The sequence below is a fragment of the Panicum hallii genome, chromosome 2 (assembly GCF_002211085.1).
Source record: "Panicum hallii strain FIL2 chromosome 2, PHallii_v3.1, whole genome shotgun sequence".
Taxonomy (NCBI): domain Eukaryota; kingdom Viridiplantae; phylum Streptophyta; class Magnoliopsida; order Poales; family Poaceae; genus Panicum; species Panicum hallii.
The window spans coordinates 54,858,092-54,884,012 of record NC_038043.1 but is presented as its reverse complement, the minus strand read 5'-3'; the positions used below and the strand labels follow the sequence as shown (position 1 = coordinate 54,884,012).

Here is a 25,921-nt window from a genome sequence, read left to right as displayed (position 1 = left end):
CGACACCAATGTCTTGCTGTTCACCCATCAATTTCTTCACACTGAGCATTTCCCTGTGAGTTGTTACTGCACACCGTCGCTCCTGTAGCTGCAACATGCAATCCTGCTGTCGGTCTGCTGCTGCTCGTGTACGTGAAGTTACTTCGATTTCGGCCTGCTTGACTATTACTGGCCTCACATGCGGTTCTGGAGCAGCTGCAGCATGTGTTGGATATCTAGTGCCCCCTGTAGCAACCATTCTGGCGCAAGATTTATTGAATGAAACACAGGGGTCGTTACTGAACCGGTCCATGCTGCAGCCTTCAATTCTCGCTGTGGAAACTGGAGAGGCCGGCGGGCGCAGCCATGTTCTCCCGGCCAGAAATTCTCCACCCGCCTCTGAATGTGGCCATCTTCATCTCGCCGTGGACTGGCAGCTACCCGCTGACCAACTGACGGTCACGATGGCGCCAATTGGCATCGAACCAACGTCGCATGGCGCACCGAGACTGACCAGGTGGGGCCATGGTGTTGCCAGGTAAGCCTTTGGAGGGCATTCCTTCGGTTGCAGATGAGTGGAAGACAACGACGGGCATCGGCGCATGACAGCATCAGCCTCGAGCCCTCGACATCTCACTCTCGGAGTCGGAGTCAGCATGATTCCGACCATTGACAATCTGACACCGTCACCTACTGGGAGTCGGCTCCCTTTCTTATTAGGCGCCTATATACGGCCCTCGTCATCTCACGCTCCAGCGCTGTGCGCGCACCACCACAAATAGATCGACGCCGGTCCCAATCGATATACGCGCATGCACGAATGGAGCAGCGACAGCCTCGTCCGGATCACGCTGTCGTTGCCATTGAACTTCAACTCATCACCATCGCCGGCGACGCCGGCCACCGTGACGCCGCCGACGTCAAACTAGGCGACAACGCGGACTGCCATGTCGTGCACGCCACCGCAGAACCCGAGGGTGTCAACAGCGGCGGCGGCGGCCACGACGGTGGCGGCATCTCTCCGCACAGCACACCCTCGTCAACATCTCCGCTATCTGGGCTCCTCAGCCGCAGCATGCTCCTATGCTCTACATAGTAGCAGTAACAGATCATAATTCTAATGCTTTCTTTACGATCCAATCTTTAATTATTTTAGCTTAAAATTATATAACAAGGTCCGGCTTTTAGATTATCTAGATAAAAATTGAAGCCTTTTACCACCCCTGGCCCCACGTCAGCAGCCACGTGCAGCTGTCCAGCCTACGACTGTGGCGCTGTGGACGAGCTCTGCTGGCGGTCCACGCTGGCTACAGCGCTCCTCCTCGCCTCCTCCAGCCCCATGCCAGCAACCGCGGCGCGATCGTGGAAAAGCTCTGCCTCGGACACACGCTGGCCACCCCGGCTCGCCCCATACGGGCAGCCACAGGCCCGCGGCGCACTTGTCTTGCCCCATACGCAGTGGCGGTGCTGAGGTCCGCCTGTCCGGATTACTCCATCTGCTCTAAGTGCATGTCGTTCTTTTCTCCGAGAAACAACTTTGACTAAATATATATTAAAAAATATTAATATTTATGGTACATAATTAGTATTATTAGAAAGATCTTTGAATCTAGTTTTTAATGAATTTATTTGGAGATACAAATATTATAAGTATTTTCTATGAAATCGAATCAAATTTGTGGCACGCACACCAACAACGACAATTATTTAGGGACGGAGGGAGTAGTTTGGTAGTTGGTATAGGAAACCGTGTCGGTGGAGCCCGCGCGGTGTGGATCCGTGTGTCAGCGAGTGTCGCTAGGTGTATTGAAGATTTTTTTTTCTCTCCTCTTCACTCTCCTATTTTTTATATAAAGAAAAAAGTTGGAGGTTCTACGCCCAACATTTATGGATGTATAAAGTATCACACAGTACATATCATATTAGTACTTAGACTACAAGCACCGTAGAAAGAAAAGTTTTAAACAAAGCAAATAGGATTAAAAGCTAAGCCTCAATTCTATAGCCGAAATTTGATCTGAAGTTGTTGAAAAGCTTCGTGACAGTAGTTTCCAGAATCCTGCATCTCTTTTTGCTCATTTCTTTCTTCCTCCTTAAACAACAACGACCACTCTCTGATCCACTCTGATCCAGTAAGTCCATGCATCGGCTATTATGAGCCACTATCGAACCGTTGGCCATGCACTGATTGGTATTAATAAACCAATTTCATGGACAATTAGAGCCTCGCATAGATTTGTTTGCAATAACATGAACAAATAGAGCTAAATTAGTTTCGTGACAGAATGCATCAATACCTCGAGATAATATTAGATTTGTAGTTGGCACGACCTTTTGCGATGGAACACAAGGTATTGTTCAACTATCGTCCATGAAAGATTGATAGATGTTCTCGTCACAATTTTCGGAAAAAAAAAGATGTTCTTGCCACATGGGCCTAAATACTACTGGTAGCTCGGAAGGCTTGCCATTCGGGCAGCACCCGAGTGCGCCAACCCAGCTCCACTTGTCCACCTGCCACACCATCGCCCGAGACGGCTGTAGCGGCGGCGGCGGCGAGAACCGATACTACGGCTAGTTGTAAGGGTCTGTTTGGATCAAGGGCAAATGGCAAAAGGGAATGGTAAAATTTTTGCTCCTGTCACATCAGATGTTTGGACGCTAATTAGAAGTATTAAATATAGTTTAATTAAAAAACTAATTACATAGATGAGGACTAAATGACGAGACGAATCTATTAAGCCTAATTAATCCATAATTAGTAAAATTACGGTAGCATTTGCCCTTTTGCACTTTGGGGTATTTGGATCCAAAAGTGAAAAAAAAAGTGCAAAAGAGTAAAAGTTTTGCACTTTCTCTTTCTATTTCCATTGGATCCAAACAGCCCCTAACCTTTTAACTCAGCTGGTTTTCGTAGCATTAAATACGTTAATACGTAAGTAAAAAGCTAAGGTGGTCGGAAAGTTAATAAGAAGAGAAGAAAAAAAAATAAAAAACCGTATCTTATACAAGAAATCATATCTACATGAAAACCAAGACAAAAGAAGAGGGGATAGGGTGGAGAAAAGAGAGAGAAGAAAAATATTTGGATAGTAATTTATTTTGAAGAAATCATGCATTGGAGATGTAGTTTCTATATATAGTGTTTATATAATATGGTAAGTATGGAAAGTAGTTCTAGTGTCTTGTGTTGGGATTGGGACTGGATCTCGTGCCGAGGCTGAGAGGGCTGTTCGCCTGTTCCCACACATCGACCTGGGAGGGCGGCCTGGTGCGGCGCACAGGATGGGAGGAGCCGCGGGGGCGGGTCGGCTCCGACATTGGGCCTGCCTACTTGGGCACGCGGGCACGGGCGCGGCCCAGTCGGATCGGCTCACGTGGGCATGAGGGTCTTGAGCACCAGGGCAGGGCTAGGCTGGAAGCACGAGCGGCCACGGGCGAGCGCGTGGCCTGGTAGCGCGTCCGCGGCACCGTGACGCCGTGCGCGCGGTTTGGGAGCTGGCGGACGGGGGCGGCAGTCTCGGAGGAGCAGCGGTAGATGGTAGTGGTAGTGCTACTGCTGCAAGCGGGTCCCTCGAAGACAGCGGCTGCCCAGCCCGCTGGCCGCCCATGCCAGAGCCCCTTCCTTCCTTCCCTGCTGCCCACGCCTGTCTTGCCGTCGCGCCCGCCGCCGCCCGCTGCGCCCCACCAGTAAGCACGACCAAATCCACTCACAGAAGATCCTATAACTAGGGGGCGCTTGGTTACAAATGGTCAAATTTTAGCCCTATCACATAAAGAGAATCTTGTCATTTAAAAATATTAAATAAAGTTTAATTATAAAACTAATCGTAGAATCTCTGCGCTAATTTGCGAGATGAATCTAATAAGATATATTAATCAATGGTTAACGAATGATTACTGTAGCATCACGGTAGCAAATCGTAGATTAATTAGACCTATTAAATTTATCTCGCAAATTAGCACCATATATAAAGTAATACTCTAGATAGCAAGGTTTTTTTATGTGATAGGGCCTTACTCACACGTTCGTTTGCATGAAAAGAAAAGGACCAGCTTCCTTTGTACTTCGCGACTGGCAACCGGCAGCCGGCGATTCCTCCTCCAGCCCACGTTCAGGATCTGATTGGTATGTGCATCTAAATTTTTAGCACTCCACTGGATGAGTATGTGCACATGCGTTGCTGGAGAAAAATTCTCTGCGGCGCGCCCCTGGTGCTTCCTCGCCCAGGATGTCGGCACGTGTGCAGCGGACCCTATTATATTGGGAGCAGCCCCATCCGCTGGAGCTAGGCGTCGTTCCTCCGTTGAGCCGCCGACCGCACCCGGACGTGGAGAGCCGAGCCCCGAGCAATCAAGCTGGCGCTCCTTCCGCTGTAGAGAATTCAGCCGTCAAATTAGGATCCAGGCGTCCTCGTCGTCAAATTAGGATCAAGCTGGCGCTCTTTTAGGTTGAAGGCAGCTCCGTCAAATTAGGATCCAGTCGTCCTCATCGTCACGTAGAGAATTCTGTTGCATGATGTATACCCTTCTGCCATCAACACCCATGGCCGATACGGACACTGTTACCGTGATTGCATCCACCCTCGGCCCTCCCAGCTTGCACTTCTCATATTATCCACTGAAACTTGAGAAGAACAGATGCACCTCCAAGAACCGTCACCACGAACGGAACTTGAGATTTCCATCTAGCTTAACAGGCTTCGTCAGATCAACGTTAAGTTCCATGGGATTGATGTTCATAAGATCATCAGAAGCACAACCTTTTTTATGTCTGCCAATTGATGAGAAGAGGAATGGAAAGCTGCAGAAACAATGGAAAGCTACGACGTCAACGAGGACAGGGGCGGCTCGATCTGTTTTCGACAGAGCGCCCTTCAACCTTTGCAACGGCGGCCGACTTGATCGCTCAGGCCTCGGCATCGGCCCAATGCAATTGCAGGAGCAGTGGATGGCATGGCCGGATCCTGCTGAGAATATTTTTTTTCCTGCGTTGCTAGGGGTGCAAAAGGATTTGTAGAGAATGTGCAGAGATGGTACCGCAACCTCCATTGGATTTTCTGGCCTGGGTTTGATGCATCGCCGGCTCTATCCCTATGCAATTTCTCTTTCTAGACTTCTGTGCCGCTAATTCATGTGCTACGCGTCGTCCAATCCCTGCATCGATCGGTACGCGTGGACGGCTCCTAACACCAACGCCGGGGCACACCGCAACCAATCGGACGCTTCCTGTGCTGCTAATATAATTGCCGCCATGCACGCACGAATTGCTAGTAAAGTGCTCTGGTCTCTAGCTAGGGCCAACGATACAATGCACAGGCAGCACAGCTAGGTAGGCTCTGCAGCACAGCCGGTCTCTTCACTTCTTCAGCACAGCCGGTCAGGTAAAGAGATTTTCTGCGTTGCCTTCTGCGGTGGGTCAGCCGGTTCTCGCTTTGCCTCTCTCCTTTTGCAGAGGTGCCTGTTCAGCTGCACAGCTAGCAAGCAGCCTGTGGAGCATCAATCGCGTGATCCGCTCTCATGCATGGCGACAGCCTTTGAACTGTACTGTTCTCAACCTCGGCTGGTTGGTATTTTTACTGTACTCAATCGTGGCTCGTTTGTGTTTCACTGTACTGTTTTTTGTTCAGTGCCAATTGACAAGAAGCTGGAGCTAGCTAGAGCAACTTGCAGGGTGCCAAATTGGACTGGAGCCTGTACAAGCTAAGTGCTAAGTGTCAGGAAATAGAGCTCTAGTGGGACAAAAGAGAGAATGTGTTGGAATGATTTTATTAAAAAAAAGAGAAGGCTTCGAGAGGCATTATTTTTATTTGTCCAACTCTAACCATTTATCAGATCAATCAAAATGCATTCTAGTATTACTTAACACAACAAATCTTCCTTATACCCGGAGTATTTGTGATCTCTCTTCCCGGTCAACAAATCTTCCGTTGTCGAAGCAGGCGATGCCTAGCTCTCCCGGCCGTGTTGGAGGAGCATCTTGCAATCGCCGCGGCATCGTGCCGCTAGCTGGCCTGTGCCTGGTCAGGCGACTCGCCGGTCGAGCTTTTCACTGTACTGAACTCGGTTTTTTACTGTACGGTTCGGTGCCAGTTCACAAGAACCTAGTCCCTAGACCTAGAGCAACATGTAGGGTGGTCAATGCTACAGTACAAGTTGGGCTGCAACTGCAGCCTGTGGCAGAAAAGAGAGTGTTGGAAAGATTTTTTTTTAGGCATTGTTGTTATGTGACCTTTCATATCAATCTAGCTACTCATCAAATCAATCAAAATGCATTCTCTTGTTTGCACAGAATCAATACCAAACTTGAACAGAAAATTTCAAACATTTTCTTCTCCTTGGAGTATGGAAGTTCTCTATTTTGAACATTTGCCGAGGGCACTGACTGGCCCCTCCCGGCATCCTTTTCGCTGACGTCGTCTCTTGATGCAGCCCCTGCCTTACCCGGGCTACGGACTTTCATGATTTGATTAAGTCAATAGATAAAAAAAAGATTTTTCTACTGGCTGGACAATTGTATGTTTTTAATCGACTTATTCCGTGCTTAACTAGAAAAAGTGGGGCGTGGCGTTGCCGCGCCATGTTTAAGCTACCTTATGGTGATTTTGTTTGGGATTCACGATTATTTGAAGTTGATGGAGAAATAGTTCTTCACTTAGGTAGGGTAGCTACTGCTTATGGTATGCTTATGGTAACTACTGAACCACTTTCGAGGAGGACGCACAACAGCAGCAAGCCTCAGGAAAAAAATAAATGTTTGCTTTGCTTGTGAAACAAAACTGAAGTCCTAGGTTTAGCAAAACCATAGGGAAAACTGGCAGTGGTTTCACCTTAAGAATGTCCCAAATTTGCCATGCATTTCACTTACCTACATGATATCAACCGGAAACAAAGGGCATATGAAAGAAAATTTTTGAATGAACATAAAACTATGCTTCTCAAAGATAACAAACAAAAAATAATGTTCATGGCTAGCATCATTATCTTAAAAAACTCCTTTTTTCCCTCAAACATTGCAACTTGCAGAATTTGGGCGCTTCCATGTCTGATGTAATAACACAAGTCAGAAAAAAAATAGAAGTCAATAGTGACTGAAAAATTGGATGCTGGGTAGCTACAAAAATAGTAAATAAATAGTTACCTGTTGGAAACCTGAGACTGGGAGGCTGTAACCGGAGCTTCCTTTGCTGGAGTTGGAGTAGAGTGAATGGTTGTAATCCTGTGAGCAGCCAATCAAGTTCAGCAATCAAATTTGGGGAAAATATCTAAACTTGTGGCACCCCAGCCCAATGCATTATCAAATAGGACTTAGGGCCTTTTGGGAATATATTTTAAGAATCCTATATCTACTTGACAGGACAGCCTAAGCATCTAATACATATTAATTTATATTGTTGGGCCCTGCTCTAACAGGAAATGATGCTGAAGCAGGATCAGCAATCAAACTGAAAGAAATCATTTTGTTTTCCTTCAGTGGCATGTAACGACATAAATTAACTGTTTTTCTTTTTTGTAAAAAGTGGCATAAATAACATGAGCAAGCATCAAGTCTAACTACTGAGGCATTTGTTGTTTTTTCAATATAAATAAAAATTTTTGGAGCAACTGCCAAGAAAATTTGATACCCTGGAGTAACCAAACCTAATTGCAAACTTCATGAGGCATAGGAAGAAAACAATGTGATGAAAATAAGCACAAATTGATTGCACAGCGAAACCTGAAATTCAGATGTGGAACCGACCTTACAAAGTGGAACTTTCATGATCGAATGGGTAAGCTGCTCGGGCAACTCCTCTTCATCCTTCTCAGCAATCATCTGCATGTACAGGAAGGTAGAAGCTTAGAGGAATTCTGGTAATGCATGTGAACTGGTTAGTCTCATACGCCTCTTCTCTTGACATACCTTGGGTTTGTTATAGTGCCTGATGGTTTGTGAGAAACTGAGAATTAGAGAAGGACAATTTGTGTCCAATTAGACATATAAAGTATCCTCATGAAAACATAACGGATATCACTACAGGAAAACGGCGAACTTCCGACGGCCACAATTAAATTTCGACGGCCCCGTCGGAAGTTAACTAACTTCCGATGGCCACCAGGAAGCCGTCGGAAGTTATGGAAGTTTCATAACTTCCGACGGCCGATTAGTAACACCGTCGGAAGTTTCTTAACTTCCGACGGCTGCAGTAACAGCCGTCGGAAGTTAACAAACTTCCGACGGTTTACTACGCGGCCGTCGGAAGTTAGGGGCACGCCGTTAACCCCGGCCGGGCTCGCGTTATCTCTCGTGCCCTTCTCTTTTTTCCCCAAATATCCTCACCTCCCGCGCCGCCGCCCTGCCGCATTGCCGCCCGTTCGCGCCGCCGCCCCGCCGCCCGTTCCCGCCGCCGCCCCGCCGCGCGTTCGCGCCGCCGCCCTGCCGCATCGCCGCCCGTTTATCTTTCAAACTAATTTTATCCATTTATCTTTTATAGCCTTTTCACACCCCACCACCTAACCTAGCGGCACCGGGAGACTCACACGTTGATCCAACATCGAATTGGGCGGATCAATTCACTGGAAGTGGCGGATCAATTCAACCAGGTGATGGAGGCGGCCAAACTTAAGTGAAACATTATTGTTCTATGCATTTGTTCCATATGATACTTGTATGAAGTTATCGGAAACTACTGTAACTTCCGACGGCTACACAGTGCCGTCGGAAGTAGTATATACCTCCTACGGCCTGCAGTGCAGCCGTCGGAAGTTATCGGGGCCGTCGGAAGTACGCACATTTCCTGCAGTGCTCGTTTGTGTTTCACTGTACTGTTTTTTGTTCAGTGCCAATTGACAAGAAGCTGGAGCTAGCTAGAGCAACTTGCAGGGTGCCAAATTGGACTGGAGCCTGTACAAGCTAAGTGCTAAGTGTCAGGAAATAGAGCTCTAGTGGGACAAAAGAGAGAATGTGTTGGAATGATTTTATTAAAAAAAAGAGAAGGCTTCGAGAGGCATTATTTTTATTTGTCCAACTCTAACCATTTATCAGATCAATCAAAATGCATTCTAGTATTACTTAACACAACAAATCTTCCTTATACCCGGAGTATTTGTGATCTCTCTTCCCAGTCAATTGCCTCAAAATTTTTGCAACGAAAAAAATGCCGTCAAATGGACCTTACCCTAGCGATACAGCCAGCAGTGGCTTGCATCTGGGCCGGGCGTTCGTTCTGGAGAAATCAAGCGGGTGATTGGTTGGCCGCATCACCCCCGCCCAGGGTCTCCGCGTGCATGCAGCGCGTGATTGGATGGCTGGGCAGGCGGCCGGGCCTGGCTCCCCGCGTGCAGCCGTACAGGCCGGGCCAGGCTCGCGGGAAACGCCGGAATCGGCCGTTTCTGGCGGGCCTGGCTCGTGGGAGCCAGACATTAGCCTACTAATAACGTTATTAGTACATAATTAGTATATATTAAGTAATATTAATATATTTTTAATTAAATAAGATTTAGAAAGATAAAATAAAATCTTATTTCATGCGACATGACACGTACAAACAGCTAAACATGAGGATTTGCATGCACTCAGCATGTCTCGTGTATGCGAGCCAGGCTAACATCACGCGAGCAACCAATCACGCCCCAAAGGATCGGTGATCGTAGTAAGTACGTGCTACAAAAGCGAAGCGGAGCAATGCAAGTGCAGTTGGGGTGTAGCCGTGCATGTCTGGCAGCGCGTCCTGCCAAGCGAAGCGATGCAAGCCAGCAGGGGTATCTTCTCCTTTTCTTTTACTTTTAGAAGCAACAATTCATCCGCAGGCGCCCGTTGTCAAAGCAGGCGATGCCTTAGCTCTCCCGGCCGTGTTGGAGGAGCATCTTGCAATCGCCGCGGCATCGTGCCGCTAGCTGGCCTGTGCCTGGTCAGGCGACTCGCCGGTCGAGCTTTTCACTGTACTGAACTCGGTTTTTAACCGTACGGTTCGGTGGCAGTTCGCAAGAACCTAGTCCCTAGACCTAGAGCAACACGTAGGGTGATCAATGCTACAGTACAACTTGGGCTGCAACTGCAGCCTGTGGGAGAAAAGAGAAAGTGTTGGAAAGATTTTTTTTTTAGGCATTGTTGTTATGTGACCTTTCATATCTCTCTAGCTACTCATCAAATCAATCAAAATGCATTCTCTTATTTGCACAGAATCAATACCAAAGAAAATTTCAAATATTTTCTTCTCCCTGGAGTATGGAAGTTCTCTATTTTGAACATTTGCCGAGGGCACTGACTGGCCCCTCCAGGCATCCTTCTCGCTGACGTCGTCTCTTGATGCAGCCCCTGCCTTACCCGGGCTACGGACTTTCATGATTTGATAAAGTCAATAGACAAAAAAAAAATTCTACTGGCTGGACAATTGTATGTTTTTAATCGACTTATTCCATGCTTAACTAGAACAACGTGGGGCGCGGCATTGCCGCGCCATGTTTAAGCTACCCTATGGTGATTTTGTTTGGGATTCACGATTATTTGAAGTTAATGGAGAAATAGTTCTTCACTTAGGTAGGGTAGCTACTGCTTATAGTAACTAATGAACCACTTCGGAGGAGGACGCACAACAGCAGCAAGCCTCAGGAAAAAAATAAATGTTTGCTTTGCTTGTGAAACAAAACTGAAGTCCTAGGTTTAGCAAAATCATAGGGAAAACTGGCAGTGGTTTCACCTTAAGAATGTCCCAAATTTGCCATGCATTTCACTTACCTACATGATATCTACCGGAAACAAAGGGCATATGAAAGAAAATTTTTGAATGAACATAAAACTATGCTTTTCAAAGATAACAAACAAAAAACAATGTTCATGGCTAGCATCATTATCTTAAAAAACTCCTTTTTTTCCCTCAAACATTGCAACTTGCAGAATTTGGGCGCTTCCATGTCTGATGAAATAACACAAGTTAGAAAAAAAAAGATGTCAATAGTGACTGAAGAATTGGATGCTGGGTAGCTACAAAAATAGTAAATAAATAGTTACATGTTGGAAACCTAAGACTGGGAGGCTGTAACTGGAGCTTCCTTTGCTGGAGTTGGAGTAGAGTGAATGGTTGTAATGCTGTGAGCGGCCAATCAAGTATCTAAACTTGTGGCACCCCAGCCCAATGCATTATCTAATAGGACTTAGGGCCTTTTGGGAATATAATTTGAGAATCCTATATCTACTTGACAGGACAGCCTAAGCATCTAATACAAATTAATTTATATTGTTGGGCCCTGCTCTAACAGGAAATGATGCTGAAGCAGGATCAGCAATCAAACTGAAAGAAATCATTTTGTTTTCCTTCGGTGGCATGTAACGACATAAATTAACTGTTTTTCTTTTTTGTAAAAAGGGGCATAAATAACATGAGCAAGCATCATGTCTAACTACTGAGGCATTTGTTGTTTTTTCAATATAAATAAAAAATTTGGAGCAGCTTCCAAGAAAATTTTGATACCCTGGAGTAACCAAACCTAATTGCAAACTTCATGAGGCAGAGGAAGAAAACAATGTGATGAAAATAAGCACAAATTGATTGCGCAGTGAAACCTGAAATTCAGATGTGGAACCGACCTTAGAAAGTGGAACTTTCAGGATCGAATGGGTAAGCTGCTCGGGCAACTCCTCTCATCCTTCTCAGCAATCATCTGCATGTACAGGAAGGTGGAAGCTTAGAGGAATTCTGGTAATGCATGTGAAATTCGTAGCATTAATTACGTTAATACGTAAGTAAAAAGCTAAGGTGGTCGGAGAGTTAATAAGAAGAGAAGAAAAAATATAAAAAACCGTATCTTATACAAGAAATCATATCTACATGAAAACCAAGACAAAAGAAGAGGGGATAGGGTGGAGAAAAGAGAGAGAAGAAAAATATTTGGATAGTAATTTATTTTGAAGAAATCATGCATTGGAGATGTAGTTTCTATATATAGTGTTTATATAATATGGTAAGTATGGAAAGTACTTCTAGTGTCTTGTGTTGGGATTGGGATTGGATCTTGTGCCGAGGCTGAGAGGGCTGTTCGCCTGTTCCCATACATCGACCTAGGAGGGTGGCCTGGCGCGGAGCACGGGATGGGAGGAGCCACGGGGGTGGGTCGGCTCCGACACGGGGCCTGCCTACTTGGGCACGCGGGTACGGGCGTGGCCCGGTCGGATCGGCTCACGTGGGCAATGAGGGTCTTGAGCGCCAGGGCAGGGCTAGGCTGGAAGCACGAGCGGCCACGGGCGAGCGCGTGGCCTGGTAGCGCGTCCGCGGCACCGTGACGCCGTGCGCGCGGTTTGGGAGCTGGCGGACGGGGGCGGCAGTCTCGGAGGAGCAGCGGTAGATGGTAGTGGTAGTGCTACTGCTGCAAGCGGGTCCCTCGAAGACAGCGGCTGCCCAGCCCGCTGGCCGCCCATGCCAGAGCCCCTTCCTTCCTTCCCTGCTGCCCACGCCTGTCTTGCCGTCGCGCCCGCCGCCGCCCGCTGCGCCCCACCAGTAAGCACGACCAAATCCACTCACAGAAGATCCTATAACTAGGGGGTGCTTGGTTACAAATGGTCAAATTTTAGCCCTATCACATAAAGAGAATCTTGTCATTTAAAAGTATTAAATAAAGTTTAATTATAAAACTAATCGTAGAATCTCTGGGCTAATTTGCGAGATGAATCTAATAAGATATATTAATCCATGATTAACGAATGATTACTGTAGCATCACGGTAGCAAATCGTAGATTAATTAGACCTATTAAATTTATCTCGCAAATTAGTACCCACATTACACCAAAGCAGCTCAATTTCGTCGGCCAGATGTAATTTCGTCCTGCCAAAATCAAGCCGACGAAAATAAACTGTTTATTTTTGTCGGCCCATTCAGATCGACAAAAAAATACTTATATTTTTATCGGCTAAGATCTGGCCGACTAAGATATTTTCATCGGCCTGCCCTGAGCCGACGAAAATAAGTGTAATTTCGTCATCCTGTACTGACCGACGAAATTAGAGGTACCTAATATCCCGATTGGATCTCGTTCTACGCCCCCACACGCACGGTCTTCTCTCACCCGCGCCCGAGCCCCCCGCCCCCACGCCCCGCCCGCCCCCGCCGCCACCGCCCCCGGGCCCCCGCGCCGCCGCCACCTCGGGCGCGCGGCCCCGCGCGGCTCGGCCCCGCGGCCGCCGCCGCCTCGCACCCGCGCGGCCCCCGCGCCGCCGCGGCCTCGGGCGCGCGGCCCCCCACGACCCCGCGCGGCTCGGCCCCCCGCGGTCGCCGCCTCGGGCGCGCGGCCCCGCGCGGCTCGGCCCCGCGGCCACCGCCGCCTCACGCCCGCGCGGCCCCCGCGGCCGCCGCCTCGGGCGCACGGCCCCCGCGCCGCCGCCGCCCCCGCGCCCCTCTGCCCCGCGGTATGTACTAAATGATCCTGTATTTGACAGTTATTAAGTGAAAGATATGCGGTGAACAATTTATGGCAGTGAAGTTCGCTATTGTAGCCTGGATAATTAGAAAGTTCTAACTTCTAACTTATCTACAATTCTAGTTTATATATAAGTGTTATGTACTAAATGTCTAAACACAATTCTTAAGCAAGAAATATTTGTTTGCATATGCACTAGTAGGTTAGTAGCTTTCATTTATTTTCTGAATTCTGTACAAATGTAGTCCCATGTGAACCAAGATAAGAACAAGTTAAAAGACTTCTGTAAACCTGTTTTTGGCAATCTTTTGAACAAATAGCGCAAGTGCAAGGTGTTCTATTGTAAAAGATAAATAATACTATCGTTTTTCATGTCTAAACACAAAATTTGCAGGTTTGTTGAGGGGGATTTCGATACATATGTATCGTATATTAGGGAGCCACATGTGTGGGGTGGCAAGCCAGAATTGTTCATGGCTTCCCATGTTCTTCAGTAAGTAACTGTATTTGTATTTTGATACATGCATTTCAAATTTTGTTAGCAGCAATCCCGAACATTTAAGCTTACTAACTCTTGTGATCTTGTCTAAAATGTCTATCAGTGCAGTGTCATCATTAGTTGAATAGTCGAATAGTGCCGCCATTACATGCAACTGATAATGGTCACTAGAATGCATTCTGATGATACACTACTACTTTGTGCACAGGATGCCAATAACTGTTTACATGCACGATGAAGATGCGGGTGGTCTGAAAGCAATTGCGGAATATGGCCAGCAGTATGGGAAAGAGGACCCAATCCAGGTCTTGTATCATGGTTTTGGCCATTATGATGCTCTACAGATTCCAGCAAAGATTGGTTCAAAGCGGAAACTGTAGAAATTGTTCAGTTCAAAATTGAAAAGGTTAGTCATGAGGTGATATCTTCCCCTTTCTTCATTTTTAAATAGATACTATTACTAAAGTGCAAGAGCGAGCTGCTAACCCTGTCTCAGCGTTCATCCCACTTAGTGAACATTCAAGCTATATGCACCCATATATAAAGTAATACTCTAAATAGCAAGGTTTTTTTATGTGATAGGGCCTTACTCACACGTTCGTTTGCATGAAAAGAAAAGGACCAGCTTCCTTTGTACTTCGCGACTGGCAACCGGCAGCCGGCGATTCCTCCTCCAGCCCTGTGCTCTATTTTTTTCTGTCTCGATTATGGACAATTTCCAAACGGTGCCATTGAAATGCTGCAGTCAAAGGAAAAAAAGAGTACTCCTACCTATCTGTAAAAGCAAACTAAAATGGAGAACAAAAAAAATCCAGGGCAATAGACATTTGAAATTCGAAATCAAAGATTGACTAAAGTACAGCAGGCTTTTTGCCTCGATCGTTCAGAGGCATTCGAAATTCGAAAATAAAGATTGAGTTAGGAGGGAAAGGGAGGAGGGAGGAGGGAAAAATAAAAATCTTTAATAACCGTTTGACTGACCAATTTTGCCTATAAAGTACTACTGCGTCCCTCACCCCGCCCCCCTCTCAACATTGTTTTCTCCCTACCTCCCTGCCTCCCTGCCTGCCTCCCCGGTTGCGCGTAGCTGGTAGGTTGTAGCCATGGCGCGGCTGCAGGAGATAAAGATAGCCGCCGCCGCCGCCGCCACCGCCGCCGCCGCAGCCGTAGGTGCCACAGCGCAAGAGGCCGCCGCCGCCGGCCAAGCCGCCGCCGAGGGAGTCGGAGCTGCCGGAGCCGCCGCCGCCGCCGAGGGAGTCGGAGCTGCCGGAGCCGCCGCCGCCGGAGCCGACGCCGCCGTTTCTGTTCGAGCTGCAGCTGTCGCGCAGCGTGGTAAGCTGCTGGCTTATTCTTTGACTGAGATCCTGCATTGGCTGCTTCTAAGGGATGTTTCGCTTGATTTGGGATTTTGCCTCTTGTTTAAGCTGCGTTCTCTGTTGTTTTGTAGTGCGCGAGGAGTTCTCATTCGCAGCAGCACAGGTAACTGTTGCCTTTGTCTTGCTTCTCTAGTAGTCTCTGAATCCATCCATGTTTGCTGAAATTTTTAGTTTTTTCAGACCAAATCAGTTCTGAACCCCCCTCTCGTCATCATGCTGCTGCTGTACCCGAGCGTGATTGGATTCACCATCACGGAGCGCTACACCAAGTACAGCCTTCTCATTCCCATCCCAAACGTACCTGGCGCCCCTCCTCCTCCCTCCGCTCTGGGTGGGCCGCAGGATGAGTGGCTCACGGCGTCCCCACGCGCCCTCTGGTACACAGCCCTCTCGTTCACGGTTGTGGTGGCGATCCATCTGTTCCTGGTCGTCCACCTCACCCTCAAAGGACCTCCAGGTTCGCCGATGATGGCGGGCGCCTTCGCTTGGATCGCCCCAGTGGTGTTCTGGCTTTCAACCAGTACCTACTTTGTCATGTACATCAGCTTAGCCCGGTGAGTTGCTGCTCTTTCCTTTCCTTTGTCGGATGTTTGGTTGATCGTTTGTCGCTATTAATAAATAATGGTATTCCTGTGCAGATACGGGGTGGCTATGATTGAATGGGTTATCGCTGGGACATGCTCAGGCGCGCTGCTCCTTGTCACTTTAATGCTTATTTGCGTGAGTATTTTTTTTCCAAGGTTCATTCATTTCAATATGTTGTTTTAGCTTCTGCTTATGTAATGTTTGATTTTAATTGTTTCAGAGGGCCGTCTCTCTCTCCAAGGTGGTCGACCAGCGACCCGGCGCCCCTGTTTGATCATCCTGCGTCTGGGAAGGAACAGCAGCACTCCAGTAGCAGCAGAAGGGTTCTAGTGTTAGTGGTATGGTATGGTCATGGCCATGCGTCGATTCGAGAAGATATGAAAACACAGTAGTAGAAGTAGTACTCCAGTAGCAGCAGCAGGTTTTAGTGTTAGTGGTATGGTAGTCGCATCTACTTCGTAATGTTTTAGCCTAGCCACTTAACCAGTTGGGTGTATTTTTGGAAGCTATGGACTCAATCAAAATGCAGGGCGAAGTATTTTTGAATTAGATTAGGCACTGTCTTTCCAGCGGCGATTGCAACAAGCAATGGACTAGTACAAGGGTACGGTGTCTAGTATGGCCGCCCGCCCCCCTCTAGCCTGCTGCCTCTAGCCTGCTGGATGCTGCGGTCCAGGCTAGGGCTAGGCCAGACGGCCAGTCACGGCCTCGGCCTTGGTTTCGTTCCACGAATTGAGTGCTTCGCGCGATGCGTTCCACGCGGACGGGTTCCCAAAACAACACGGACGAAACGTGAATCGTAAGTTCGTAACGTCCCAGTTGGGGTTCCAGAAGATTAGGCCTTCTCCCAGGCGCAGCTCGTCACCGGGCTCCCCCACCGGGGTCGGGACGACGGCCGCCGGCACCACCCGAGGCCGCGCGGGGAGCAGGCAGCCCGGGGGGGGCCCAGTCCATCAGCGACTCGGACCTCGGATTCATCGTCGTGCTTTTCACCGCCCAACGCGGCGGGATGGCAGAAGATCCTCCCCCGGCATCTGCCGGCGAATGACCCCTCGACCTCCCGGCGTGCGCCGTCGCCGCCCCATCCCCGCCGCACTTGACGGGAAGTGCCTCAACTGTCTCTCGACCACCCACAGAGTGGCCGGGTGCAGGCTACCCACAAGGTGCTCGCGCTGTCATGGCCTTCGTCACATCGCACGGCTGTGCAAGAGGCCGCGGTCACCGCCCAGGAGGGAGACGACCACGAGCGGCGCTGGCAGTGCTCCCAGGCGCTTCGTGCGGGTGCGTCGCCGCACTCACAGCCCGGGGACTCCTCGTGGCTCTGCGGGATCCACACCTCCCCCGCCGGAGGATCGCCGGAGCGCCAGCGACGCCAACCCTGCGCCGATGGACGTTGATGACACCAACGGAGACAACGACATCTCCGCCGAGGATGTGGAGGAGCTTCCCCTGGACACCCGAGAGAGGAAAACGGCCTCCGCCTGGCCATTGTCGCCATGGCCAGGAACGCCAGCCAGGAGGACGCACGGCGTGCCATCGCTGCGCTTCTCGCGTCCGCATCGACGACATCAGCGCCCGCCTGTTCTACCCCCGAAACTTCATCTTCGTCAGCCCGACGCAGGCCCTAGGGATGCCGTTCTCGGCGCTGGCACCATCCCCGTCGCAGGCACCAGGCTCTTCGGCGCGGGGAAGGGGGGCGGACGTCAGCACCGCGATGGTCCGACTGGTCGTAGCTTCGGCTCCCAGCACGGGTCGGAGCGTCCTCACCAATTCGCGGGCGGCGACGACGGCGCCGGCGACCTTGGACAGGACGGCGCGGAGGACGGCCGCGGTGATCCGGCTGGTCATAGCTCTGACTCCCAGTACGGGTCACGGGTCAGAGATTCCCCGCCCATGCACCGAAAGTACTAAAGCGAAAGCGAATGCCACGCATGCGGCATGTCGCTGAGATCACCGGCGGGTCCCGTCCTGCGACAGAAGTAGCGGACAAATCGCCCTCTGAGCAGGGAGGCAGGGAGCAGCGGCGGAAGGGAAGCTGCCGGGTCGCAACAACCCCATGCAGTGCGGCGTAAAATAAACCTGCGCCGAGGACCACTCCTGGCTCCAGCTGGCCGTGCCCGGGTCGTGGGCATCGCCTTGCACAGAGTACAGGGCGCTGGACCCTATGCTGCTCGAGGTGCAGGCCTTGGCCCAGGATCCGAAGCTGATCCTGTCGGGGGGCCCTATCCAAGTGTCCAGTCCAGTCGCCAGACCACCAGGACCAGGACCCAGACTCTTCGACAGGGGTGGTGAAGCCAACGGCTCCATGCCACGCGTCGCCAGATGGGGCCGCTGCCCTCCCCAGCAACGACGGCGGCGGGTGGCCGTCCAATCCGGGCCACGTGTCACCTTCGGTGACACCATGCGGCGGCGCTGGCGCTGGCGCGGGCGGCGGGCACCTGACCTGAGGTAGCAGTCGCACCGGTGACTTGCCCTAACGCTGTCGCGATCGCACCTGTTCATCCTGCGAACGGGCAGGACGGTGAACCGACTTTCAGAAGACTGCGAGTTCGAGGCGTTCCTGGCCACGGTGCGTACGGAGGTGCGCACCCCGCTGGCGCAATTGCCAGATGCCCGTGCTGTGCGTCCCCAACCTGCACCGAGCGTCGCACCCATCCTCCCCAAGGGGAGCGCGCGCATTGCCAACCAGAGGTAGTTGGCACGTGTTCCGGTGGCCAAGCGCGGTGAAGTCATTCTCATGCGCCGATTTGGGATCGCTGACAAGGAGGTTCAGCCCATCCCGACAACAGCTTGGAAGACGTACGACGCTGCATACCGTAGCGATCTGGAGAAGAATCACCACAGGGCGATCAAAGAGCTCTTCCCGTCGCTCAGGTCTCCGCAAGGCAGCAGCTTGCCTGCGCCATCGCGGTTCTAGTACTGAATTGTTTGCTAGATCTCTGCTGCATATGTTGTTTTAGTACTTTCTTGATTGGAGGTGTCTACTGTTTAGGAGAGCACTCTTGATCTGCTTGCATGAGCTGAAATACGACCCTGAAATGCTTGTCACATATGTTCAGAACATGCAAAATGGTGGTAGCATGAAGGTGTACTGAGTTTTATCCTAGTTAATTCGACTTGTGTGTTGCCTTAGCACACTCAGTTCAGTCAAAACAATGTAGAGGTTGCGGTACCTCTCTTTCTCGTGTATTCTGGAACTGATTTTGGTATAGCACCCTAGTCCCTCCTTGTACATGACTTGGCAACAAGTCAATAATTGGGGAAATATGTGTTCCATTGTGCTTGTTAGTTGTTTTCAGCGAAGTTCTGAGATGCAACTAGAAATGTAGGCGCGGCTTTGCGATATTGCGATAGTTTTTTACCTGGGCGCAAGGCGGCAAAGGCAACAAAAATCTCTTTGCCTTTTTGAGCTTCGGTCCTCTTTTTATGTTGAACCGAAATGTACTAGCGGTCGGGAACGGAGTGAAAGAGGCAGAGATGCCTCTTCTTTTAAGAAAGATTGCAGAAGGCCTCGTATCTTTTGCGCCAGCTACGTTTGCTGCTTGGCTTGTTCTAGCGTGGTGTAGACTGCTGAGAATATTTTTTTTCCTGCGTTGCTAGGGGTGCAAAAGGATTTGTAGCGCAATTCGTAGAGAATGTGCAGAGATGGTACCGCAACCTCCATTGGATTTTCTGGCCTGGGTTTGATGCATCGCCGGCTCTATCCCTATGCAATTTCTCTTTCTAGACTTCTGTGCCGCTAATTCATGTGCTACGCGTCGTCCAATCCCTGCATCGATCGGTACGCGTGGACGGCTCCTAACACCAACGCCTGGGCACACCGCAACCAATCCGACGCTTCCTGTGCTGCTAATTGCCGCCATGCACGCACGAATTGCTAGTAAAGTGCTCTGGTCTCTAGCTAGGGCCAACGATACAATGCACAGGCAGCACAGCTACGTAGGCTCTGCAGCACAGCCGGTCAGGTAAAGAGATTTTCTGCGTTGCCTTCTGCGGTGGGTCAGCCGGTTCTCGCTTTGCCTCTCTCCTTTTGCAGTGGTGCCTGTTCAGCTGCACAGCTAGCAAGCAGCCTGTGGAGCAACAATCGCGTGATCCGCTCTCATGCATGGCGACAGCCTTTGAACTGTACTGTTCTCAACCTCGGCTGGTTGGTATTTTTACTGTACTCAATCGTGGCTCGTTTGTGTTTCACTGTACTGTTTTTTGTTCAGTGCCAATTGCCAAGAAGCTGGAGCTAGCTAGAGCAACTTGCAGGGTGCCAAATTGGACTGGAGCCTGTACAAGCTAAGTGCTAAGTGTCAGGAAATAGAGCTCTAGTGGGACAAAAGAGAGAATTTGTTGGAATGATTTTATTAAAAAAAAAAGAGAAGGCTTCGATAGGCATTATTTTTATTTGACCAACTCTAACCATTTATCAGATCAATCAAAATGCATTCTAGTATTACTTAACACAACAAATCTTCCTTATACCCGGAGTATTTGTGATCTCTCTTCCCGGTCAACAAATCTTCCGTTGTCGAAGCAGGCGATGCCTAGCTCTCCCGGCCGTGTTGGAGGAGCATCTTGCAATCGCCGCGGCATCGTGCCGCTAGCTGGCCTGTGCCTGGTCAGGCGACTCGCCGGTCGAGCTTTTCACTGTACTGAACTCGGTTTTTTACTGTACGGTTCGGTGCCAGTTCACAAGAACCTAGTCCCTAGACCTAGAGCAACATGTAGGGTGGTCAATGCTACAGTACAAGTTGGGCTGCAACTGCAGCCTGTGGCAGAAAAGAGAGTGTTGGAAAGATTTTTTTTTAGGCATTGTTGTTATGTGACCTTTCATATCAATCTAGCTACTCATCAAATCAATCAAAATGCATTCTCTTGTTTGCACAGAATCAATACCAAACTTGAACAGAAAATTTCAAACATTTTCTTCTCCTTGGAGTATGGAAGTTCTCTATTTTGAACATTTGCCGAGGGCACTGACTGGCCCCTCCCGGCATCCTTTTCGCTGACGTCGTCTCTTGATGCAGCCCCTGCCTTACCCGGGCTACGGACTTTCATGATTTGATTAAGTCAATAGATAAAAAAAAGATTTTTCTACTGGCTGGACAATTGTATGTTTTTAATCGACTTATTCCGTGCTTAACTAGAAAAAGTGGGGCGTGGCGTTGCCGCGCCATGTTTAAGCTACCTTATGGTGATTTTGTTTGGGATTCACGATTATTTGAAGTTGATGGAGAAATAGTTCTTCACTTAGGTAGGGTAGCTACTGCTTATGGTAACTACTGAACCACTTTCGAGGAGGACGCACAACAGCAGCAAGCCTCAGGAAAAAAATAAATGTTTGCTTTGCTTGTGAAACAAAACTGAAGTCCTAGGTTTAGCAAAACCATAGGGAAAACTGGCAGTGGTTTCACCTTAAGAATGTCCCAAATTTGCCATGCATTTCACTTACCTACATGATATCAACCGGAAACAAAGGGCATATGAAAGAAAATTTTTGAATGAACATAAAACTATGCTTCTCAAAGATAACAAACAAAAAATAATGTTCATGGCTAGCATCATTATCTTAAAAAACTCCTTTTTTCCCTCAAACATTGCAACTTGCAGAATTTGGGCGCTTCCATGTCTGATGTAATAACACAAGTCAGAAAAAAAATAGAAGTCAATAGTGACTGAAAAATTGGATGCTGGGTAGCTACAAAAATAGTAAATAAATAGTTACCTGTTGGAAACCTGAGACTGGGAGGCTGTAACCGGAGCTTCCTTTGCTGGAGTTGGAGTAGAGTGAATGGTTGTAATCCTGTGAGCAGCCAATCAAGTTCAGCAATCAAATTTGGGGAAAATATCTAAACTTGTGGCACCCCAGCCCAATGCATTATCAAATAGGACTTAGGGCCTTTTGGGAATATATTTTAAGAATCCTATATCTACTTGACAGGACAGCCTAAGCATCTAATACATATTAATTTATATTGTTGGGCCCTGCTCTAACAGGAAATGATGCTGAAGCAGGATCAGCAATCAAACTGAAAGAAATCATTTTGTTTTCCTTCAGTGGCATGTAACGACATAAATTAACTGTTTTTCTTTTTTGTAAAAAGTGGCATAAATAACATGAGCAAGCATCAAGTCTAACTACTGAGGCATTTGTTGTTTTTTCAATATAAATAAAAAATTTTGGAGCAACTGCCAAGAAAATTTGATACCCTGGAGTAACCAAACCTAATTGCAAACTTCATGAGGCATAGGAAGAAAACAATGTGATGAAAATAAGCACAAATTGATTGCACAGCGAAACCTGAAATTCAGATGTGGAACCGACCTTACAAAGTGGAACTTTCATGATCGAATGGGTAAGCTGCTCGGGCAACTCCTCTTCATCCTTCTCAGCAATCATCTGCATGTACAGGAAGGTAGAAGCTTAGAGGAATTCTGGTAATGCATGTGAACTGGTTAGTCTCATACGCCTCTTCTCTTGACATACCTTGGGTTTGTTATAGTGCCTGATGGTTTGTGAGAAACTGAGAATTAGAGAAGGACAATTTGTGTCCAATTAGACATATAAAGTATCCTCATGAAAACATAACGGATATCACTACAGGAAAACGGCGAACTTCCGACGGCCACAATTAAATTTCGACGGCCCCGTCGGAAGTTAACTAACTTCCGATGGCCACCAGGAAGCCGTCGGAAGTTATGGAAGTTTCATAACTTCCGACGGCCGATTAGTAACACCGTCGGAAGTTTCTTAACTTCCGACGGCTGCAGTAACAGCCGTCGGAAGTTAACAAACTTCCGACGGTTTACTACGCGGCCGTCGGAAGTTAGGGGCACGCCGTTAACCCCGGCCGGGCTCGCGTTATCTCTCGTGCCCTTCTCTTTTTTCCCCAAATATCCTCACCTCCCGCGCCGCCGCCCTGCCGCATTGCCGCCCGTTCGCGCCGCCGCCCCGCCGCCCGTTCCCGCCGCCGCCCCGCCGCGCGTTCGCGCCGCCGCCCTGCCGCATCGCCGCCCGTTTATCTTTCAAACTAATTTTATCCATTTATCTTTTATAGCCTTTTCACACCCCACCACCTAACCTAGCGGCACCGGGAGACTCACACGTTGATCCAACATCGAATTGGGCGGATCAATTCACTGGAAGTGGCGGATCAATTCAACCAGGTGATGGAGGCGGCCAAACTTAAGTGAAACATTATTGTTCTATGCATTTGTTCCATATGATACTTGTATGAAGTTTGTGAACTTTGATTATGAACATCTGAAGTTTATGTATGTGGATATATGAATTGTGTACTTGCGTGCAATTTCTGATTGTGAATTATAATTGTGGATTAAATCTGATTATATATAATGCTTGTGGTTGGTTTGTGGATGAAATTTGATTATATATATTGATTGTGGTTGGTTTTAGATTGGTTTTAGGGTCTGATATTGATCTGTTTGTTGGGATAAGCTTAACTTCCGACGGTTTCTGAGCGCCCGTCGGAAGTTAAACCCCTCAAACTTCCGACGGCCTAGAAAAACCGTCGGAAGCTAACAGACGGACGTCAGCTGCCGTTTGCCGGGCTAACTTCCGACGGTTTTTCTAGGCCGTCGGAAGTTTATAAACTTCCGACGGTGTTTCGCTATGCCGTCGGAAGTTTAAAATTTCCGACGAATTTTTTCCGTCCAACTAACTTCCGACGGCCTTGGGCTAAACCGTCGACGGTTTAGCTGTAACTTCCGACGGTTTAGCCGTCGGAAGTTACGGTTTTTCCTGTAGTGTATATGGTGCAAGAAGAACATAAACTTCTTATTCACTTAATTGCTAGGTAGAACTATTATAGGGAAAGCTATTTTTAGAAAGAGAGAACTTTGTTTAGTTTAACTATTGACTAAGAGAAAAAAAATGCTTTAGCCATCGATTGTTTTTTGAGCATGTTGCAGAATTTTTTACGACCACGTCAAGACATGAGTCTACCAATTCTTAATAGTATCAGAATTTACAATGAATATTGATAATTCATGACTGCAATCAAATATTGATTATTCTAATAAGATTGAACTGTGTTTTTAAGCAACTAAAGTATCATTTGGTGCTATAAGCGTGCTGCGTGCATGCTCTGCAACAGCAGTATACATAGGAAAGTTAGAAGGCAAGGATCATCACTTTAAATCTGTAGATGTGTTCAGACTTCAGAGAGATGTTCTACTCGACTGCTGTCAGAGGGTTTGAAGTATGATTTCTTAACAATAAAACATGGAATGAACTTAGTCTAGCAATCATGTAATGAGCACTCATAGTCTAGCAAACATGAAAAAAAAAAAGGAAGAGGTGATTGGCTGGAGCAGAACATCGAAGACCTTACGGGCTGCTGGCTGCTTTCGTCGCCACCGTCACAATCCTTGCACTGCTCCGTTGGAATTATCTTGCAGCACCTCGTAACGAACACACATAGCATGCTAATGTGTTTTTCTCCTAAATCCTAATGGATTTGGCAGCACAACACTAACAGAAGCAATCAGATGAGCACACCATGAGGCCAGAGCGCTAGAGAAAAGGAAGGCAAGAGTCCAAGAGGCTGGTTGGGTTACCTGCGTCGCGCGGATAGCGGCGCCGCGGGCAAGGACGAGCGTCATATGCTGCTCTGCTCCTTTCAATGCTAGCGAGTCCAAGATTCGACTTCACAACACATTCACGTGATTCCGTATCCGAGTCAATTAAGCTATGCTAGATGTGCTATTTTTTACCAAGCCTCCGACATCTTAATCACATAATCGCGTGCGACAAACAAGATCCAGTATGTCGCATCAATCAGGTTCATCGAGCTCCACAGATGATTCTGATGAGTCGTTAGAACTAGATGAGGACTATGAAGATTTTATGGCCGAGGAAGAAGCCTTTGACTCTGTTGCAGCAGATATCGAGGCAAAATTGAAGGCACAATATGAAGCGGAAACAGCCGAATCATCTCGCAGTCGAGGAAGCAGCACTAGGATATATATATTGAGGGATCGTAAACATGCCCATGAGGAGCTTGTGTCCCAATACTTCTCTGAGGTCCCTGTCTATACTGACTTGATGTTCCGCACAAGGTTTCGGATGAGAAGGCCACTCTTTCTACAAATCGTGGAAGCCTTAGGTAAGTGGTCTCCATATTTCACTCAAAGAACAGATGCCACTAATCGGGAAGGGCTCTCCCCATTTATCAAGTGTACGGCAGCAATGCGTATGTTAGCATATGGCACCCTGCAGACGCACTTGACGAGAATCTAAAGATTGGAAAAAGTACAACACTGGAGTGCTTAGGAAATTTTGCGCAAGAAGTGGTTGAAACATTCGGTACAGAGTTTTTGCGCTCCTCTCAGTTGAAGAAACGGAGCGATACTACAATTCAATGAGTCTCGTGGTTTTCAAGGCATGCTATGAAGTATTGATTGTATGCATTGGGTGTGGAAAAATTGTCCAATTACATGGAGAGAACAATACACCCATGGTGACAAGGGTGCTCCTACAATGATTCTTGAGGCTGTGGCTACAAATGATCTTCAGATATGGCATGGTTATTTTGGCGTTGCTGGGGCTAACAATGACATCAATATATTAAATCACTCACCTTTGTTCATACAAGCGCTTAAGGGTGAAGCGCCTCAAGTGCACTTTTCTGTTAATGGGACACAACATAATAATGGTTACTGTCTTGCTGATAGAATTTATCCAGAGTGAAGTGCCTTTGTTAAATCGATAACGGTGCCTCAAAGTGAAAAGGATAAGTTGTACGCACAAGTCCAAGAAAGTGCAAGGAAAGATATCGAGCGCCCATTTGGAGTATTGCAATCTCGATTTAATATTATTGATCGTCCTGCACGTAGTGTAAATGTAATATGATTATTGAAGACCAAAGACAACCTGGCACAACTTCTTTTGATTTAAACTCAACTCCAGGGTTATCATTTGCTCTACCACCAGAAGTCAGTATCGGAAGTAATATGAGCTTTTCTGAAGTATTACGAAGAAATGCTGCAAACGAGAAACACATACCCAGCTTAAGAATAATTTAGTCGAACATATCTGGAATCATTCTCGGAATAGATAAACCATTTAGAAGTTGTTCCAG

General features: G+C 48.0%; 2 protein-coding genes across 2 annotated transcripts; one reads left to right on the top strand and one right to left on the bottom strand.

The window, feature by feature from the left end:
- Positions 1–6,985: 6,985 nt before the first annotated feature.
- LOC112881332 (loricrin-like) lies at positions 6,986–15,239 on the bottom strand. The gene is made up of 4 exons (XM_025946000.1): positions 14,919–15,239; positions 7,721–7,795; positions 7,121–7,198; positions 6,986–7,024 (listed from the first exon to the last, which is right to left on the bottom strand). The coding sequence occupies exons 1-4, from the start codon at positions 15,237–15,239 to the stop codon at positions 6,986–6,988; spliced, it is 513 nt and encodes a 170-aa protein (XP_025801785.1).
- A 142-nt stretch (positions 15,240–15,381) lies between these two features.
- LOC112882443 lies at positions 15,382–16,376 on the top strand. Its single transcript, XM_025947510.1, has 3 exons — positions 15,382–15,799; positions 15,884–15,965; positions 16,051–16,376. The coding sequence occupies exons 1-3, from the start codon at positions 15,459–15,461 to the stop codon at positions 16,102–16,104; spliced, it is 477 nt and encodes a 158-aa protein (XP_025803295.1). The 5' UTR covers positions 15,382–15,458; the 3' UTR covers positions 16,105–16,376.
- The last annotated feature ends 9,545 nt before the right edge of the window (positions 16,377–25,921 follow it).